Raw genomic sequence first — 20657 nt, 5'->3', positions numbered from 1 at the left:
CATGCATCTGGTAGTACAGGATGGGGCATTCAGCCCCCACAGGTCATGCAGGCGCTATGTGAACTCCCTACCCCAGGTCACCAGTGATTCTGCCTGCAGGGTTCTCCTGTTTTCCAGGGCTCTCTGCTCTTACCTACCCCATTATAATAGTAGCCAAAAAGTGGGAACAACCCAAATATCCATGAGCTGATGAATGGATAAACAAAATGTGTCTTTGTTTTTACAATGAAATACTGTTCAGTAATAAAAAGAAAAAGTCCTGATTAATTCTTACAACATGGATGAACCTGAAAAACAGTGTGCTGTGTGGAAGAAAGACACAGAAGGCCATATATAGTTAATCATGTTCCCCTTAATGGCAGAAACGTGCCATTAGGCAATTTTGTTTAGCATCAGAGAATTTATTTACACAAACCTAGATGGGATAGCCTTTTTCGGTAATTGTATGTGGTGTGCTTTTTATAGGCCTGGCAATGTAGTAGGTAGGCTTGCTTACACCAGCATCACCACACATGACTAAAGTGTTGTGCAGAGGTGTCTTCAGGCTATAGGAATTTTTCAGCTCCATTATATGGTTCAGTGTTGTGCAAAATATCTTTATATGGTACATGACTATGTTGTATGGATTTATTTATATGAAAATCCAGAAAAAAGGAAAAGTTATGGGAAAATAGATTGGTGGTTGCCAGGGGCTGGAGGTGGGAACAGGGGGAGATTGCAAGTGGGTATGAGGAATCTTTTTGTAATAATGGAAATAGTCTAAAGTTGGATTGTGCTGATGATTGTACAACTCTGTAATTTACTAAAAATAATTGAATTATATACTTAAAATGACTACATTTTATTTTATGTGATTTATACTTTAAGGTGTTGAAGAATGTGTTGAATTTTATCAACTACTTTTTCTGCACCTACTGAAAATTTATGATTTTCACCCTTATTCCACTAATTCATAAATAAAAAATTTAATATTAAACCAGTCTTGTATCTTGGACTGAATGTAATAACTCGGTTTTGTTATATTATATATTGTTTATGTTACTGGTAGGTTTGATTTACTAATATTTTGTTTATTAGAAAGATAGGCCTGCCATATTTTTTTCTTCTTTTGTTCTTATCAAGTCTTTTAATATTTTCCATGTAAGATTGTTAAATTTTTTTATGTTTGGAAAATTTATTGTGGGAGCCATATAGGCATGCAGTTTCCTTTGTAAGAAAATTTTTAATTGCATATTCAATTTCTTTAATGTGTATTTGTTTTTAGATTTTCTATTTCTTTGTCACTTTTAATAAGTTGTGTTTTTCTGGCAATTTATCCGTTTCATGTACATTTTCAAATTTATTGGGCAAAGGTTGTTAATATTCTCTTACTGTTTTAATGTCTGTGAAATTCTTACTATTATCTGTCCTTTTTATTCTTGGTTTTGGGATTTGTGCCTTCTCTGATTTTACATGCTAGCAATGTTAAAAAGTCTATCATGTTTGAGTTTTTTTCAAAGAACAAATTTCTTTTGATTTTTCTCTCTTGAATGTTTGTTTTCTATTTTAAAAGTTTGTTTCCATTTTATTGTTTGTTTTCTTCTACTCTGGTATAATTTTTTCCTATTTCATAGGAATATCTGATATTTGTCTCCTTGCTTTATTGGTTACTGTGAGAGGTCTGTTAAAATCCACTGTGACTGTAGATGTGTCAGTTTTTCTTTTCAGTTCTGTCAGTTTTTGCTTTATACATTTTGGTGCTTGCTTATTTTATGTATTCTAGTTTAGAATTCTTAGGACTTTTTAAGTGGATCATCATATTTATTATTGTGAAGTGACCCTCCAACTTCAGTGGTGTTTCTCGTCTTAGGTCCCTATTGTCAGATATTAAGGTGCCCTTACAAGTTTTCTTTTGGTTAGTGTTTGCATGTTTTTTACCATTTACTTTAGTCATTCTGAGCCCTTATGTTTTAAGGTATGTCTCTAGTAAGCAGTGTACAATAAAATATTTTAAACTCTCCTCTTACGATCTTCTGCTTGAAGAATTCTCTGTAGTGTTTTCTTTTAGTGTCGGCTTGCTGGTGAGAAATTTGTGTTTGTATATGTGTGTGTGAGAGAAATGTCTTATTTCACCATTATTTGTGAAGGATGTCCTTGCTTAGTCTCAGATTCTAAATCAGAAGCTGTTTTCATTCCCCACTTTAAAGATACTCATTTTCTGTTGAGAAGTCAGCTTGAGATCTTAATTGTGTTGGGGCAGCTTCTAAGATTCTCTTTTTGATTTTGTTTTTTAGTGGTTGGTTTTGGTATGGTTTTCTTTGTGTTTACCCTGTATTGTATTTCACTTTCAGGGGTCTCCATTGAAAGCCTGGGGTGTTCCTCCTTGGCAAGCCTTGAGCTCCAGTTTTGTCTCCTCTTTCTATTAGCTTGTTTAGAAACTTATATTTGCTTTGGAGCCTCATACAGATTGGCTAACTTTGTATAGTTCTCCATTGTCTTCAGACAGCTGTCTTACATGTTTTATCCAGTGATTCCTAGAAGAATTGGTCTGATAATAAGCTGCTCCATCAGAGCTAGCAATGAAAGCCCATTCAGTTTTTTTAAAGATGAGTAGCATTACAGAGTTATTATTGCTGATGTGAATGATTCTCTGAAGAGGGATACTTTGGTGAGGATAGTTGTTGATATGAAGTCCCTTAGGAGACAAGAAGGGAGCAAAGGTGGTGCAGTAGGACGGTTGGCCTCCACCGTGAATTAAGTCCACCTGTGGTGACAGGAGGATGGGTGGAGCATGTGGGTTCCAATCTGGTAGGTGGGTAGGTTTGGTGGTGGGTGCTGGTGGAATTTCTCTTCTGAATGGTTTTGTTTTCTTAGTGAGTTGGTATCAGGATTGGGTAAGAGGTTTGAGGAAGAGGAACGGTATAGAATGGTTGAAGATGTGTGTAGGAGGGTAGGTGGAGTAGGAGAGACGGCAGAATTGCCAGACAGCATAAGGGCACACCTGAGGGGATAGTCATGGATTGAGAGGGTATAAACCATAAAAAGGAAATAATTTTTAACTTTTTGAAAGAGTGAATTTAAAAAGTAAAGAACCAAGAAATACTTGCCTCAAATAAAACTTTCAATACTGTCAGATAAAAAATTCATGATCACAGAAGGAATAATAGTGAAACTATGTTTTTAGGTTCTGAATGGTCAAGATTTCAGGGTATGTTTCCAAAGTAAAAACAAAAAGATATTACAGTTTTTCAAAAGTAGTCTCAGAGTCACAATACAAATGTTTAACATTCCATAGAGAAAGGTAATTATTTTCTAAAATAAGCCTTGAACCCTGAAGAAGTTCCACACTGGTATGTGTGGATAAGGCTGTCTTCAACTGAAGGCACTGCCAGAGTAGTCCTAGAAACCTCTGCTGGGTCTGGTGGGCAGTGAACAGACTGCAGAAGGCAAGACAAAACTCTGATTCCCTTTAGATCCTGGCATGGCTCCAGCAGCTTAGTCTCTAGCATGAGTGGTTTTTAAAGCTTGCTGTGCGGTCACAGAATCAGAATGTTGCTGACCGCCCACCCCCACCCCCCCCGCCCTGCAGTACTAGTTGGTGTGTTAGAGGGCACCCAGATGGTGAGGACTTGGTGGACCCCCCGTGGTGTAGTTGTAGGGAACTCCTTCAGGACCATTTCATGCAGAGTCCCTGTCAGTCTCCTCTCTGTCTGCTCCTGTCCCCTGTATACCATTACATTTACCTTTAATAACCAATACGTATTAGCTAACATATACCAAACAACATTTTATAGTCTCAGTTTAAAGTTATATTCTCAATGTTAAATGGCACCGAGTCAAACCATTATTTCTTTTAACAAATACATCCTATTAGTTTATAAATTGTTTTGTCCCTAAAAACAATTTTTCTTTCATGCTGAATTTTAATTCTTTATAGAAAAATTAATTACGAAGACACATACCAAGTATCCAAAAATATTTGAGATATTGAGTACCCACCCGTCAACTTAAGCAATTCAATGTTACAAAGATTGAAGTTTTTCCTCTCTGCACATTACCAGTTGTTTCTCTCTCCTTCCCCCAGAGGTCACTACCAGTTGAATTTGGTATTTATTGTTTCCATGCATGTTTTATGTCCCTAAATAGCATTCTTGTGTAAAATGGTTATTATCCGGTCTATATTTCTATAATTATAATTATAAATGTATATAATTATATATCCTAAAACGTTTTTAGATTTACCTGTATTTATACTCTAATTCATTTATACTCTGATTCCTTCATTCTAGTGCATATTATTTTCATTTTATTAATAATCTTTTTGATCAATACTTAGGTTATATCCAATTTTTAAAAAATATATTTTATTGATTATGCTGCTATAGTTGTCCCAATTTTTCTCCCTTTGCCCCTCTTCTACCCAGTACCTCTCTTTCCTCTACCAATCCCTCCCACCCACCTTAGTTCATGTCCATGAGTCATGTATATAAGTTCTTTAGCTTCACATTTCCTATCCATTCTTAACATGCCCCTGTCTGTTTTGTTCCTACCAATTTATGCTTCTTAATCCCTGCACCTTTCCCCCGTTCTCTCTCTTCCCCCTCCCAGCTGATAACCCTCCAAATTATCTCCGTATCTATGATTCTTTTCTTGTTCTGGTTGTTTTCTTTTTTAAAAAAATTTTTTAAGTTTCAGTTGATAGTTGTGAGTTTGTTGCCATTTTAATGTTCATGGTTTTGATCTTTTTCTTAAAGAAATCCCTTTAACATTTCATATAGTAAGGGCTTGGTGATGATGAAATCCTTTAACTTGACCTTATCTGAGAAGCACTTTATCTGCCCTTACATTCTAAATGATAGCTTTGCTGGATAGAATAACCTTGGTTGTAGGTCCTTGCCTTTCATGACTTCAAATACTTCTTTCCAGTCTCTTCTCTCTTATAAGGTTTCTTTTGAGAAATCGGCTGATAGTCTTATGGGCATTCCTTTGTAGGTAACTCTCTGCTTTCTCTAGCTGCTTTTAATATTCTCTCTGTATTTTTGGCATATTAATTGTGATGTGTCTTGGTGTAGTCCTCTTTGTGTCCATTTTGTTTGGGACTCTGTGCTTCCTAGATTTGTAAGTCTTATTTCCTTTACCAAATTAGGAAGTTTTATTTCATTATTTTTTCAAATAAGTTTTCAATTTTTTACTCTTCCTCTTCTCCTTCTGGCATCCCTATGATTTGGATGTTGGTGTGTTTGAAGATGTCTCAGAGGCTTCTTATTTTGTCCTCATTTTAAAAATTCTTTCATCTTCTTGCTGTTCTGTTTGAATGCTTTATTCTTCCTCATGTTCCAAATTATTGATGTGTTACTAAGTTTCCTCCCCTCCACTGTTGGTTTCCTATAGATTTTTCTTCATTTCACTTAATGTAACCTTCATTTCTGCCTGGGTCTTTTTTATTCTGTTTTCAATTGGGCCATATTTCTTTGTCTCCTCAATTTGACAGTCTCCCTGTGTTTGTTTCTGTGTATTAGGTAAAGCTGCTTTGACTTCCTGTCTTAGTAGTGTTGCCTATTGTAAGAGTGGATCTGTAAGTTGTGTCGGGTCGGATGTTAGGCAGTTCTGGGCTGGGGCAAACCATTTTATCGCTTTGTGGCTATGAATGGGGGGTGTTTAGAGAGGGGACAGTGCTGCTGCCTGGCTTCTGGAGGCTTGTCTGTGAGGAAGCTGTGTCCCAGCATACACCTTGTTTTCAGTCACTTCACTTTTTCCCCTTTTAGGCCACTTGTCCCTTCCAGCTTTTGCCCTGGTGCTCAGTCCCATAGTGGGTGGGTCTGCATGAGTCCTAAGCCTGTGAGGGACCTGGCATTTTCTGGGAGTTTCTGGCATTTTCTTTTGCTGCCCCAAACCGCACTGGTTTTTGCAGCCAAAAATTATAGGAATTTATCTTCCTGGTGCTGGAATGCTGGACTGCTAGGTGGTCTGGTTTTGGGCTGGGATCCCTTGCTCCTGAGGTATCCCTCCTGATTTTTATCCAGCACACGTGAATGTGGGACTGCGTGTTCTCTTACCTTTCGACACCACTCCGTGGCTCTGTGGCTCTGTGGTTCTGTGGCACTGTGCCTCTCTGCATCTTTCTCTCTCTCTCTCTACCTCTCTGTGCTTTTCTGCCCCTCTTGCTCATGTGGATGAATATAGCTTCTTTAAACTTTTGGGTTGTCAGGCTTCCATAAAGCTTGATTTCCTGTCCTTTATGGGTGATACTTGTTTTGTAGCCTAGTTGTAATTTTTTCTGTAGTTGTGTGAGGAGGCAAAGCATGTTTGTGTACAACTCCATCTTGACTGGAAGTCTTATTTCCAATTTTTTTGCTGTTTCATTTGTATTGCATTGAATGTCATTTCTTTGGGCATAAGTTTGAGAGATTTTTCTAGAGCACATATTTATAATAGTTGTGTGTATGTACATTTATGTATGTGTTTATAGATGAATAGTGTGTGTGTGTGTGTGTGTGTGTATCCTTGTCAGCTACAGTGCTCCCACAGGAAGTGTGTAGGCTCAGAATGTCCCATCCTCAGATACTTGGTATTATTTCTTACTGTGGTTAATTGTTTAAATTTTTTATTTTTATTGATTTTAGAGAGAGAGGAAGCCAGAAAGACAAAGAGAGAATTATTTGTTGTTCCACTTATTTATGGATTCATTGATTGTTTCTTACATACTCCCTGACTGGGAATCAAACCCAAAACCTTGGCATGTCAGGACAACACTTTAGCCAACTGAACTACCTGCCCAGGGCCTTAAGGAGATTTTATATGTGGGTAAGCTGAATAAGATTAAAATTTAATTAAGTAAATAGATTTAAATATCAGAAGTAATCTAATGCAGAATAAGAGTCTGGTTCTTTTCACTCTGTTAAAAAGTTTCTTGTATTCTATTACAGATATTGTAGAATGTCTTCTACCGAGAAAGTAAAGATTCTATATTTTATTAAAATAGTTTTCTGTTGTCCTGATCATGTCCTTGATTATTTATGAAAATATTTTTTCTCTTTCTTATGTATATTTTATTTTTAATCTCAAGATATTTTATTTTTAGTATAACTTATTGATTATACTATTACACTTGTCCCATGTTACTCCATTTATTCCCCTCTGCCCTGCACACCCCCTTCCACCCACATTCCCCTCCTTTAGTTCATGACCATGGGTCATACATATAAGTTCTTTGGCTTCTCCATCTCCCATATTATGCTTAATCTCCCCCTGACTATTTCTACCTACCATTTATGCTACTTATTCTCTATAGTTTTTCCCCATCTCCCTTCCTCTTACTCCCTTGCTGTTAACCCTCCATGTGATCTCCATTTCTGTGATTCTGTTCCTTTTCATGTTGTTTTGCTTAGTTTGCTTTTGTTTTTGTTTTTAAGTTCGTCGTTAATAGCTGTGAGTTTGTTGTCATTTTACTGTTCATATTTTTTATCTTTTTTTCTTACATAAGTCCCTTTAACATTTCATATAATAAGGGCTGGGTGATGATGAACTCCTTTAACTTGACCTTATCTGGGAAGCACTTTATCTGCCCTCCCATTCTAAATGATAGTTTTGCTGGATAGAGTAATCTTGGTTGTAGGTCCTTGCTTTTCATGACTTGAAATACTTCTTTCCAGTCCCTTCTTGCCTGTAAGGTTTTTTTTGAGAAATCAACTGATAGTCTAATGGGGACTCCTTTGTAGGTAACTGTCTCCTTTTCTCTTGATACCTTTAAGATGCTCTCTTTATCTTTTATCTTGGGTAATTTATGATGTGCCTTGGTGTGTTTCTCCTTGGGTCTAACTTCTTTGGGACTCTTTGAGCTTCCTGGATTTCCCGAAAGTCTATTTCCTTTGCCACATTGGGGACAATCTCCTTCATTATTTGTTCAAATAAGTTTTCAATTTCTTGCTCTTCCTCTTCTCCATCTGGCACTCCTATGATTTGGATGTTGGAAAGTTAAAGATGTCCTGGAGGTTCCTAAGCCTTTCCTCATTTTTTTTGAATTCTTGTTTCTGCATTCTGTTCTGATTGAATGTTTTTTTCTTTTTTCTGCTCCAAACCATTGATTCGAGTCCCAGTTTCCTTCCCATTACTGTTGGTTCCCTGTTCATTTTCCTTTATTTCACTTTTTATAGCCTTCATTTTTTCTTCTAATTTGCAGCCATATTGAACCAATTCTGTGAGCATCCTGAATAGCAGTGTTTTGAACTGTGCTTCTGATAGGTTGGCTGTCTCTTCATTGCTTAGTTGTCTTTTTTCTGGAGCTTTGATCTGTTCTTTCATTTGGGCCATTTGTTGTTGTTGTTGCTGTGATTAATATAAAATGGACTAATAAGAGAGGTAGTATCTGAGTGTTATGCCTTCTATGCTCTAATTTTACATTTTCTGTTTATCCATTTATTTAAATGGGGACCTACCCTTCTTAGATAGTTTAATTTTATTAGACAGAATGCCTTTACTGAACCACAGAGTAAATGGTTCCTTAAATAATTCTGTTTATTATTCTATGTTCCAAAGTTATGATTCTATGATTATGAAATTGTCAGTGTGTTTGTACTTTAATGCCAGTGATTCTCAAATGTGATCTGTAGTCCCCAAAGCAGGTACCCATGAAGTGATTTTCCTGGTAGAAAGGCCTGATTTGCCCTATTTACTGTGTGGACATTTGCACTGATGGGGGCAAAAACAGTGGTGGGTAAAATTTCCAACATCTTTGCAAGAGCTAAGAAAGTGGCATCAATCTGTAGTTATTTATGTTAACATGGGTAAGCCCATGAATGGGTTTATTTGTGTTATTAAATGAATATATATTTAAAAAATTTGTAGTTTCACTTTCAAATTCACTAACTATCAGTACAGATAATCTAAAAAGAATCTCTTCCTCTAAGAATTTGAAGAGGCTTTAAGACTACAGAGTTTCAGAACCACTATGTTAAGCACACAGAAGGTGTATCAACAAACAAATATGTTATTCTTCCTAATGCTTGTCTTTGAGAAGGAAAACTTAGGTAATATAATTCCTTCAACATACAGATTCAGTTACTTTTAATGTTATGTATGAATTGTAAAGTTTCAAAATATTACATTAAAATTTTGGTCATAACTAGATTACATTTGTAAATAAAATACTTTGCAGGTGCTGACCTTAAGGAAAGAGTCAAGATGAATTCCAGTGAAGTTGGTCCTTTTGTCTCCAAAATAAGAGCAGTGATTAATGAAATTGGTAAGCACAATTAAATTCTTCTTTTAGCATGCTGAAGATGACCTTAAATATCAGTTTTAAAAAGTTGCGTAATCTGTATATATAAAATTTGGCTAGAGTACTTATATAATGAGATCATTGTGACCTGTAACTGGTTGTTGTAAAATAGCATATAATATATTTGATTTGAAAATTTGTGAAGAATGTTTTATAATTAAAGAGACCTTCTATGTATGATGACATGGCATATAAAGATAAGTATTACAAAATGAAGAGTAATTTGGCATAAGCCTTTGACTTAAAGTACCTATATCTTACATAATTTTACGCAGAAATGTATTCATGACTTGGATATTTTTTTGTTTTTTACATAAATCAGATTGTACTATTTCCATAGAATTGCAGACTTTTGTGTAATATTTTGTGTAATGTCATAGTACATGTCAATCTATTTTATTATTAATACTTTTATATACTGCTGAATAGTACTTAATAGCATAGTTTCATCCATAATTTTAAATTATTTTTTGAAAATTATTTCTTCATTAATGAGCATTTGGGTATATTTTGTTCTTTATAATGAAGTGATGAATATCTTTGTACCAAGTCTTTCATATTATTAGTATGTGTATTTATAGGAGAGATTCTTAAACATGGAATTACAGTTCTAAATATCATGTGTTGATTGAATGTTGTAATAAATCCTACCAGGTTATATTTCAAAAAGATTGCAGTAAGTTATATTCCCATCAATTATATGACAATACTTGTTTCCTCATATTCCTGCCAGTATTTAATGTTGCTATTGTGAAAATTTTCCATGGTTTAAAAAAAACACGACATCTTAGCATTTTCATTTGCATTTCCCCAGACGTTGTGTCATGCTTTGTCTTTTTAATTTAGACTTGTCTTTCTTGTTCTGTAAATTGCCGTTTCACATCCTTCATCTCTTTTTTATAGCATTATTTAATATTTATTTATTTACTTATTCGGCCTTGGTCTTGTATCTTTTTTCTCCTCAGATTTATTCCTGGCTATTTTACAGCATTTACATAAATAACTTAGAATTGGATCCTTCCCCATTTCTGTTGAAGTCTGATTATTATAGTTCTGTAGGAAAGCTATTCAATTTCATGTACTTATATTGTATCATGCCAACCTTCTAATTACTTACTTGTACTATTATTTTTTTGCCCAGTTAATTTTCTGTTGTTTTCCAGATGAAAAGTTTAGTGTTTATAAATAATACAGTTTTTTTCTTTCTTAACCTTTTTATCTTGTGTATTTTCATATATTTTCACGTTGTCTAAGGCCCTTGGTACACTAGTCACTTGTTGAAGTATGTTTATCCTTATCTTTATTTGACTTTGATGAGTACTTTTTTATATTTGCCAGCAATATTTATCAGGTTCAGGGAATTTTCTTCTATTTCAACTGCTCTGGCCTTAAATTATTAGAGTAAGCCCTAGCTGGTCATTGTGGTTAGTAGTTATAGTGGTTTTTATTACACTGAATTCAATCTTATATATTTTGGTATAATTATAAGCAAGATTGATCTTCTAATTGGGTTTTTGTATTATCCTCCTCTGGCTTGCTATCAAGGTCATATCGTATATACAGGCCTCACAGGATGCAGTGAGAAGCTTTCCATCTTTTTTGGTGTTATACAGGGAATCATCTGTTATTCGAAGGATTAGTAGAATTTGACCATGTAATGTCTTTCGGAATCTTGTGTGGTTTTGTTATTGTTGTTTACTAGTAATTTTTTTTTTAGATCTAAGTTTTAAAATGTGTGTGTTTTGCTGTCAAGAACAGTCGTTGTCCTCTTTCCTGCCCCCTGTTATCCTGTGCTAATGTTAGCAGAGGCTTTTCTTTGTTTCTGTCTATAGTGTCAGACTCATGGTCAGAGCCTCCTGAGGAAGGGCATGGGCTTGCTTTCCATACTGGTCAGCAAGCTTGATCTTGGAAATGAAATTGATGCTTTCTGTAACTTTATTATATGTGCTAGGAGGAGTGGCTAAGACTGGGCCAATTGTAAACATTACCTTGATGTTTCTTCTAAGCCTCCTTGTATTTTATTAATCTGAAATTGGAATTTTTGTGTGACTTTTTAAATGAAGAACTGTTTGTTTTTGCAGTGACATTTTCTTTTCAGTGATTGTAGCTATAGCATTTTTGTTGTGGATCCTGATTCAGTCTATCTTTTGCTCTTCCATGAGTTCCCCAATTTTTTTAATGATACTTTTCATTGCAGTATTATAATGGACATACAATTTTTATGTTGTCTTTTGTGGTGGCTTAATGAGATTTTGAAGGGTAGGTAGACACCAAGTGTCTCAATCTAATATATGAAACCAGGGACAGACAAACTTTTTTTAAAAATGGAGAAATAGTAAATCTGTTCAACTTTGCAGGGCCATTATGGTCTCTGTCACAGCTACTCAACCTTTTTTTAAAAAGACTTTATTTTTCTAGAGCAGTTTCAATTCACATCAAAATGGAGGGGAAGGTACAAACATTCCCCATATGCTTCCTGTCTCCGCCTGTGCATAGCCTCCTCCATTATCAACATCTCCCTTCCAGGGAGATGCATTTGTTACAACTGATGAACCTACATTGACACATTACAATCACCCAAAGTCAGTAGAGTTCACATTAGGGTTCACTCTTGGTGTTGGACATTCTGTGGGTTTGAATTGATAGAAAATGACTTGTATTAATCATTATTGTGTCATACAGAGTATTTTTACTGGTCTGAAAATCCTCTGTGTGTGGCCTTGTTATCTCCTTTCCCCTCTCTGGCAACCACTTTTACGGTTTCCATAATTTTGCATGTCTAGAATATCATAAGTTAGCATCATTCTGTTTGTAGCCTTTCAAATTGGCTTCCTTCACATAATAACATGCATTAGTTTTCTCCATGTTTTTGCATGACTTGATACTTTATTTTTAGTGGGAAATAATATTTCATTGTTTGGATGTACTACAGTTTATCAGTTCACCTACCAGAGGCCTTGGTTGCTTCTAGGTATTGTCAGTTATGAATAAAGCTGCTATAAAATCTGTGTGTAGGCTTTTGAATGGACATAAATTTTCAGTTCCTTTTGGTAAATACCAAGGAGTACAGTAGCTGGATCATATGGTGATAATCTGTTTAGCTTTGTAAAAAAACTGCCTATCTTCCAGGGTGAATATACCATACCATTTTGCAGTAAGGAATGAAATTTACTGTAGTTCCATATCCTTATCAGCCTTTGGTATTGTCAGTGTTCCAGATTTTGGCCATTGTAATAGGTTTGTAGTGGTGGCTCATCGCGTTTTAAATATTTTATTTATTTATTTTCAGAGAGGGGAAGGGAAGGAGAAAGAGTGGGAGAAAAACATTAGTGTGTGGTTGCCTCTCATGTGTCCCCTACTGGGGACCTGGCCTACAACTCAGGCATGTGCCCGGACTGGGAATCGAACCGGCAACCCTTTGATTTGCAGGCCTGTGCTCAGTCCACTGAGCTACACCAGCCAGGGCTCATTGCGTTTTAATTTTCATTTTCTTGATGACATGATATGCAGTATTTTTTCATATGCTTATTTGCCATACTTTCTTTGGTGAAGTATCTGTTGAGGTCTTTGGCCCAGTGTTTGAGTTATTTTTTCCTTATTGTTGAGTTTTAAGAGTTCTTTATATATTTTAGACTATAGTCATTTGTCAGATGTGTCTCCTACAAATATTTTCTTTCAGTCTGTCTTCTAGTGTGTCTTCTCATACTCTTATATTGTCTTTTGTGGAACATAAGTTTTTCATTTTAATAAAGTCCAGCATACCTATTATTTCTTTTATGGATAGTACCCTTGGTGTTGTTGTAGACTAGTTCCCCCTTTACCTGCAGTTTCTCTTTGTGTGGTTTCAGTTACCCTGTGTCAATCAGGCTCTTAAAAATTTTAAATGGAAAATTCCAGAAATAAGGAAATCATACACTCTAAATTACACCGTTGTGAGTAGTGTGATGAAATACTTCACCGCCTCATTTGGTCCCACCTGGGACAGGGGTCGTGTCCAGTGTTGTCATGCTCTGTAGGCTCTGTGCTGGTTAGGCGTTCAGTGCCCATCTTGGTTATGTCATGGTGTTGCAGGGCTTTGGTCAGGTAACCCTGTAAGTAGCCTAATACCTAGGTGCTGTGTCATTCACTTCACACCCTCTTATTACATAGGCACTGTGTTATCTGATGTCATCACAAGAAGAAGGATGAGTGTTTTACAAAGGATATGTTGAGAAAAGCCACATTCACATAACTTTTACCATAATATATTGTTATAATTGTTTTATTATTACTTTTATTGCTAATCTCTTGTTGTGTATAAGTTATAAATTAAACTTTATAGTAGGTATGTATAGGAAAAAATCATAGTGTAGATACAGGGTTTGGTATTTGTTTGCAGTTTAAGGCATCCACTGAAAATACTATGAAAATCTTTATGCCAATAAATGTGAAATTTCTGCCTCAAGAGCATAGTCTGAAATACTCATGTAAACACTGAAGAAACTGAATCAGTAGTTACAAGTTTTTTTCACAGAAGTACCAGGCCCAATTTTAATCAGGGGTATTCAACCCATGGCCCATGGACCACACTTGGCCCAGAATGGTTGTGAATGTGGCCCAATAAACAATTACAAATTTACTTAAAACATTATGAGATTCCTTTTTACTATTTAGTGTGTGGTCCAAGACAACTCTACTCTTCCAGTGTGGCCCAGAGATGCCAAAGGTTGGATACCCCTGTAAGTGATTTATATTTCAGGTACTTTACCTAGTGTATAAGGAATAAGTCATTACAGTCTTATATAAACTCTTCTACTGGGCATTAGAGTGAGAGTTCATTTCTAAACTCATAATTCAAACTAGGATAACTCTCATATAAACATGAGGAAAACAATTGAAGAAGTGATGAGAGGAGCCAGTCTCACTTGTGAATACAGATAAAATCCAATAGGTTTTTAAAAAGACCAGATTGGATTTCCCCAGGAATAAAAGTAGGAGGGAGAAGTTTTCATTTGAAAATACTAAATTTAATTCATGATATTAGCCAGTTAAAATAAAGTCATGTTTTTCTCAATAGAGTAATAAAAATAATTTTAGAGATGTCAAATCTGTTCATCGTAAAAGCTGAAGGCAGACTAGGAAGATAGGAGGGGACTTCCTGAGCCTGATTAGAGGTATCTGTTTTTTAGACGTAAAATGTTAAAATAGTCTTCCAAAGTCAGGAACATGACAGGAGGCCCACTATCTCTACTCTGTTTAAAATGGTTCTGACAGTCCTGGCCTTTCTGGAAAGTCAGGAAATAGAAAGAGAGGAGTGATTGAAAAAAAAAGAAATATAACATTGTCTTCAAGTGGTATGATTGTTTTAATAAAAAATCTAAGAGGATCAACATTATTGGAAAAAAGAATGTCACAAGATAGATAAGATCCATATTTAAGAATAACTAATAGTCTTTCTTTATACCAGCAACAGACAAAAGACATCAATAAAAAATTACCATTTACAGTAGGAGTAAAAAAAAGGATTTAGAAACATGCAAGCTAGGTGGAAAAATTATGAAATTTTAAGACATTAGAAAAAAATTAAATGTGTCTTCCTGAATAAGAAGATTCCATATCAAAAAGAGGATTCCCGCAAATGATTCAGTGTACAGATTCAGTGTAATTACACTTAAATTCTCAGTGTTAATTTTGTAAGGAATTTGCTCGTAATGAGGCCCCCAAATGGCCAAGAGTGCCTAAAGAAGGAAGTGAAAGGCCTTGCCTTATCAGCACTGAAGACTTATTTAAAGATATGAAAGTTAGGATGGTAAATTATTGGCTTTCATATAGAAATGGACCAGTCAAGTGGATACAGAACCCAGCACAGATCCACCCGGCAGAGAATATGCATTGCAGGTCACTGGGTGATGGCAAGAACTTGAATCTGTTTGTGAAGTAAAATAAACTTTTATGCTTTTGACAGAGTGAGATATTTCTTAAACGCAAAATGCAACAGTTAGAAGGAAAGCTTGAAAATTCTACTGAATTTAAATTGTACTTAGGAACATTTGTTCATTAAAGACACTGTAAAGAAATTAGAAAGAAAAGCCACAAACTGGAAGAAAATAATTGAAACATGCACTGCCAAAGGATTTGTGTCTATTTACTGTCAACATATCTGTAAACATACCGTCCAGCATACTGTCCAACATAATGTCCAAACCCCTAAAGAGCCAAACTGGTGATGAACGCTGCGAAGCAAAATCTCAACATAATTGAGGAAGTGCTCTGGAAAATGGCAGTTTTACCACTTATTTTATACATCAGATTAAAGGGGAAGACGTGAGGGAATTACATGGAATTCATTGGTGGTAGTAGATTAGGGAGGCAGGAGAAAGCAAAGCGGGAATATCTCTGAGGTTGGATAAAAAATAAAACGGATAGACACATGCTTCTTTTTCATTGGTGTGTAGAGGAGAGTTAACAAAGTTTGCAGCACTTGGGTATGATATTTAGAGATCAAGATAACAATGAGGAGCTCTGTGGTCTTGTGCTGTGGTGGCAGATTGTGCCCTGAGGGTTTTGAAAAAAGGGGACCACTCTGACATTCTACAAGTATGTTATGGTAAATGCAAAAAGACGATAGACAGGCTCAGTTAAGGCAAAGATTGACCATTGTAGAGGAAGATACCAGTCTATGACATGACTACCCACCATGACTCATTTTTAGTTAGAAAGTTTCTAGTTTTAGACCATCCTATGTGGTTACTTTAGGTCTCTGAGTTTGTAGGGTCCACCATCCCCTTCCACCCCCCACCAGCTCAAGCTTGTTAGGTTTAGTATGTAGCCACATTTTCATTCACACTACATCCATACGTAAATCAACACATACAGTCATGCATGCAGCCTGGAAGTTAATAAGGCAACACAACAAAAAAACATTTTTCATACAAGAGGAAGGAAAATAGGAAGTAAACATGTGAAAAGATGATCAACCTCTTTAGTAATACAAATGCAAATGAAGATCACAGCGGGATGCTATTTCATATCTACCAGATTGACCAAAAATTTTTATGCTTGATATTACCAAAAGTTAGTGAGCAAGTGTATCCCAGGAAGTTTTGTACACTTCTAAATGGGAGTATAAATTGGTATAACTATATAAGAAAACAGTTTTGTATTATCTTAAAAAGTTGGAAATTGTCACTGCATAAGATTCACTTTTTTTAGGGAGTGTTTGCCTAGAGGGATGACTTTAAGATTGTTTTTATTAGACTTATAATAAGAAGTATATCTACAGTTTGGCCCAATATACAGCCAGGGGTAGATGGGTAGAAGAGTTCAATGAAATAATAACCTTTCTTTGTGTACTGCATTTTGATATTATCCTGTTTTACTTTTTAGCAGTCCATCGCCTTAACCACTTGGCCACCTCGTCCCTGTTTTACTTTTTAAAAATTTCTGATTTTGACCTAATAGATGAATTGCTACTTGGAGTTTGAAACTACACTATTCTATAGGCATTTTGCATATGTGTCCTGTGGGAACTTATACCCGGATATAAGAAAAAAACTTTATAGTAGCAATATTGTTAATAGTAAAATACTGGAAACAGAAAAAAATTCCAATGATGGGAGAATGGGTAACTTAAGTTATATTTTGAATATATTTGTAGAGCTGGACTGTAGCAATATTGAAAGTAAATGAATAACTCACACACATAACATTGTAATTGGCCAGTTTGTATCTACCATTGAAATTGGCATTATCAGTAATGGTACAAATCAGGGTACGTCCTGCCTGTTTGAACCACTATTGCTCTTGCCCCATTATATTTTCATTTCCCAAATCTGGAGGATCTTTTCTGTGTGGTATGAAGAACTAATGGACTTTTCTTCTTGACTGTGCTGGCTGACCACTGTGTTGTGTACTTGTTTTTAAAGGAAGAGAGTCTGTACTGGACTCATTTTAAAGCTATTTTATTTTATTAAAATAGAGATCTTTAAGATAACTCTGTAGTAATAAAGAGGTTTCTGTTTTATTTAGAGTCACTAAATTCCTTACTTTACTGTTCATACCTTCTTAGAAAGCCTCTTCTTATAAAGTAACCCCAGCCCTGTCTTGTGTGCCTCAGTGGGTGAGCACCAGCCTGAGAACCAAAGAGTCACTGGTTTGATTTCCAGTCAGGGCACATGCCTGGGTTGCAGGGGAGGTCCCCAGTTGAGGGTGCATGAGAGGCAACCACACATTGATGTTTCTGTCCCTCTCCCTCCCTTCCCCTCGCTCTAAAAATAAATAAATAAAAATCTTTAAAAAAAGGAGCCCCAAAATTCTAGAACCAAATTTAGTTCTTTGGCTCTTTCTAAAGAAAAAAGGTCATATGATTCTTTTTGAGATGCTTCATTCTGAAGAAATGGTGAATTCTCAGATTTCTGTAAGGTTAATCAATTTCCTCCCCCCTTTAACTGTGGAATGTCTTGGTTGAAAGCAATAAGGATTATTTACTAGGCAAGTCAGCATTGATGCACAGACATGAGTGTATCCTGATGTAAGTAATAACAGCTGTGGTTCCTCAACTTCTCACCCCTTCTCTGGCTGCCTGAGGCACAAGTTCCTTCCTGCTTTTAACTTGCAGCATTGGGCACATCACCCTGGGGACAACCATTGGCCATGTTAGGAATATAGAATATGGGCAGCAAAGGTGTTAGTTACCTACTGATGGCCAATCTTGTTTAATTAGCTATTTTATGAAGAACTAGAAAAACATTTTTAGAATTCTCTCAAGTACAAACTTGGGCTGAGTGGTAGGAAGTGGTGGGGAGAGGGCAGGCCCAGTTGTCTCAAGTTGAGGCCTCAAAGAATTGCTACCTAATTACAGAGGAATATTTAAAATAGGTTTTCACCAGAATTTTAAATTGTGGAATGTAGTGTGATGTGGATGATATTTTTCTAAGCGATCTTCCACCGTAATTCTCTAAAACGCAAGGCATTTCAAGCTTCCTTTTCTATTTTTTTCTGATGAAATAAAATTGCAAAAGCTTTCATTTATCTATGTAAACACAGGACTGGATTTGCATTGAAATACAGATAATTATGTTACAAGGGATGGATTACAAAATTTATCTAAGAAATATTTTTTTCTTAAGATTTTGTTGTACCAGTATATTTTATAAAAGGACATAATGTAATTTCATTTTGAAAGTTTTGAAATTCTCTGATTAGCTTTCCTTCATATGATTGAAAATCTACTGCTCATGTGCATTTTTATATCAGAAGAGGCTTTCTCTCTGGGTCACATACATAGGAAATATTTTTGTCCAACAGAATAAAAAACATTCTGTTTGAAAAGTTTTGTATGAATCTTACGGGATAAGCTTCTTGTCAAGTAGTGCTTCTAATTTCTTTTATTTTTGTTAACATGCTTTTGAATTTTATAATTGAAATACGCTTGAATTTTGGAATTGAAAAGTTGAAGGCTATACAAATTAAGTCCCTAATAATTTTTAAAATTAAACTCACCACAGTATATAGTAGAAACCAGCTCCTATCAAACTTATATTAGCCACACTTCTGTAGAGGTTTGTTATTAGAATCTAACTCTTTTCCTGCCCCAGCCCAGCCGACTTTGCACAAGAGGATATTCTTTAATGTTTTGGTAACCACATGATCTTTCTTTCTGTCATCTTTATCTCAAGCTGTGAGTTACATTATATATCATAATATAAAATTGTTTTTATGTCATACCATTCATTGGCTTAGTGTAACATTTTCTTAAAGACATTGCCATAAAATGTTTATTTTGCTGTAGACAAGTTACATTTTATATATTACCAAAATGTGGTGAGTTTGTATGAGTTGTTTTGATAGATGCTTGTTGAAAATCTTGACTGGGAGGTCTCAAAGATACGGATTCTAGTCTTCTTCCTACTTTCTGGTACTTTTCCTGACTGCTTGTTGTTGAGAACACAGTGAGTTTTCCCCCACCTGTACTAGTGTCTAACATAGTAACTGGCACGTGGTAGGTCCCTGATTGAAAGGGTGAATTGACAGGTGAGTCATGTTGTATTTCCTTTCTCTCATCTTCACAAGGATCCTCTCCTGGAATCCCTTTTTGTTTGCCTCTGCTTAAAACGGCAAGAATCATGGCTGTACTGTCCTGAGTTTGATCTTGTCTTCCACCACAGTTCATGTTGCTCCTAGGATATGACTGATAATGATGGGATGAATGTGGTAGAGCAGTTTGATTATTTATTGTGATTAGTAAATTAGGGTATTTACTAGATAGTTGCTAGATTGGAGTGGGAGGTATATACCTCAGGAGTTTAAGTTTGAAATGTGAAGGTAATCGATGCCTGGTAAGTATACAAGTGGAGATGTGAGGCAGGGGACTAGAAATGAGTTTGGAATTTAGGCAAGTAGTCCAGGCTGGCGATGAAAATTTGGGAGTCATCAGAATGTTGATGGTATGTGAAGTCTTGACACTGTAGAGAGAAAAAAGCTGGACAACCCTGAGGTGTTATGTACCTTTTCAAGGCTGGGATGAAAAATATCCAGAAAGGAGATTGAGTAAGATCTGCCAGGGTGGGAGGTAGGGAGAAAACAAAATTCTGAAAGCCAAGTGAAGAAAATCTTTCATAAAGAAGGAAGGTTTGATCAGACACTGCTGATAGGCTAAGTAAGATAAGTGCTAAAGAACCAAGTACAGGATTTTGCAGCACATTTGTCCCTGGTGATCTGAACAGGCACCCTTTGGAGAGGACTGTTGGACTGTGGCAGTTGCTTCCTTGCTGGTGGATGATGGAAATGCTCCATTCCCTGGGCAATTTTGGGAAGCCCCGAGTCTGACTGTTGGGCGTTTTGGTTTAGACCCATTTAGAAAATACTAATTATCTGAAACTTACCCTAGTTGTGAATAAATACTTACCATAATTTATTTTCTTTTTTAAAATATATTTTATTGATTATGCTATTACAGTTGTCCCATTACCCCCCTCCTTTATTCCTCTCTGCCCTGCATACTCCCCCATCCACATTCCCTTCCCTTTAGATGGGTTATACATATAAGTTCTTTGGCTTCAACATTTCCAATTTTATTCTTAACCTAATTCTGTCTATTTGCTACCAACCACTTATGCTACTTATTCCCTGTACCTTTTGCCCCTTTTCCCTCCCCTCCCCCCCCCNTTTTCCCCCCCCCCCCCCCCCCCCCCCCCCACTGATAACCCTCCATCCGATCTCCATTTCTGTGATTCTGTTCCTGTTCTGGTTGTTTGCTTAGTTTTTATTTTTGTTTTTAGGTTCAGTTGTTGATAGTTGTGAGGTTGTTGTTATTTTATTGTTCATCATTTTTTATCATCCTCTTTTTCTTAGCTAAGTCCCTTTAACATTTCATATAATAAGGGCTGGTGATGATGAACTTCTTTAAGTTGACCTTATCTGG

General features: G+C 35.9%; 1 protein-coding gene across 6 annotated transcripts in view; it reads left to right on the top strand.

Moving 5' to 3' along the window:
• Positions 1–20657, top strand: part of AUH (AU RNA binding methylglutaconyl-CoA hydratase) — a 206620-nt gene that overhangs the window by 47173 nt on the left and 138790 nt on the right. For 5 of the 6 annotated variants that reach the window (XM_037041259.1, XM_037041283.1, XM_037041275.1 and 2 more), the window contains one exon: positions 9134–9220. The exons of the other annotated variant lie outside the window; for it this stretch is intronic. In XM_037041259.1, the coding sequence (XP_036897154.1) occupies positions 9134–9220 (87 nt within the window). The remainder of the gene's footprint in view (positions 1–9133; positions 9221–20657) is intronic. 6 annotated transcript variants of the gene reach the window in all.

This window comes from Sturnira hondurensis, unplaced genomic scaffold (assembly GCF_014824575.4).
Source record: "Sturnira hondurensis isolate 20B ecotype Veracruz unplaced genomic scaffold, ASM1482457v3 Scaffold0000460, whole genome shotgun sequence".
Lineage (NCBI taxonomy): Eukaryota > Metazoa > Chordata > Mammalia > Chiroptera > Phyllostomidae > Sturnira > Sturnira hondurensis.
This window is presented reverse-complemented; position numbering and strand designations above follow the sequence as displayed.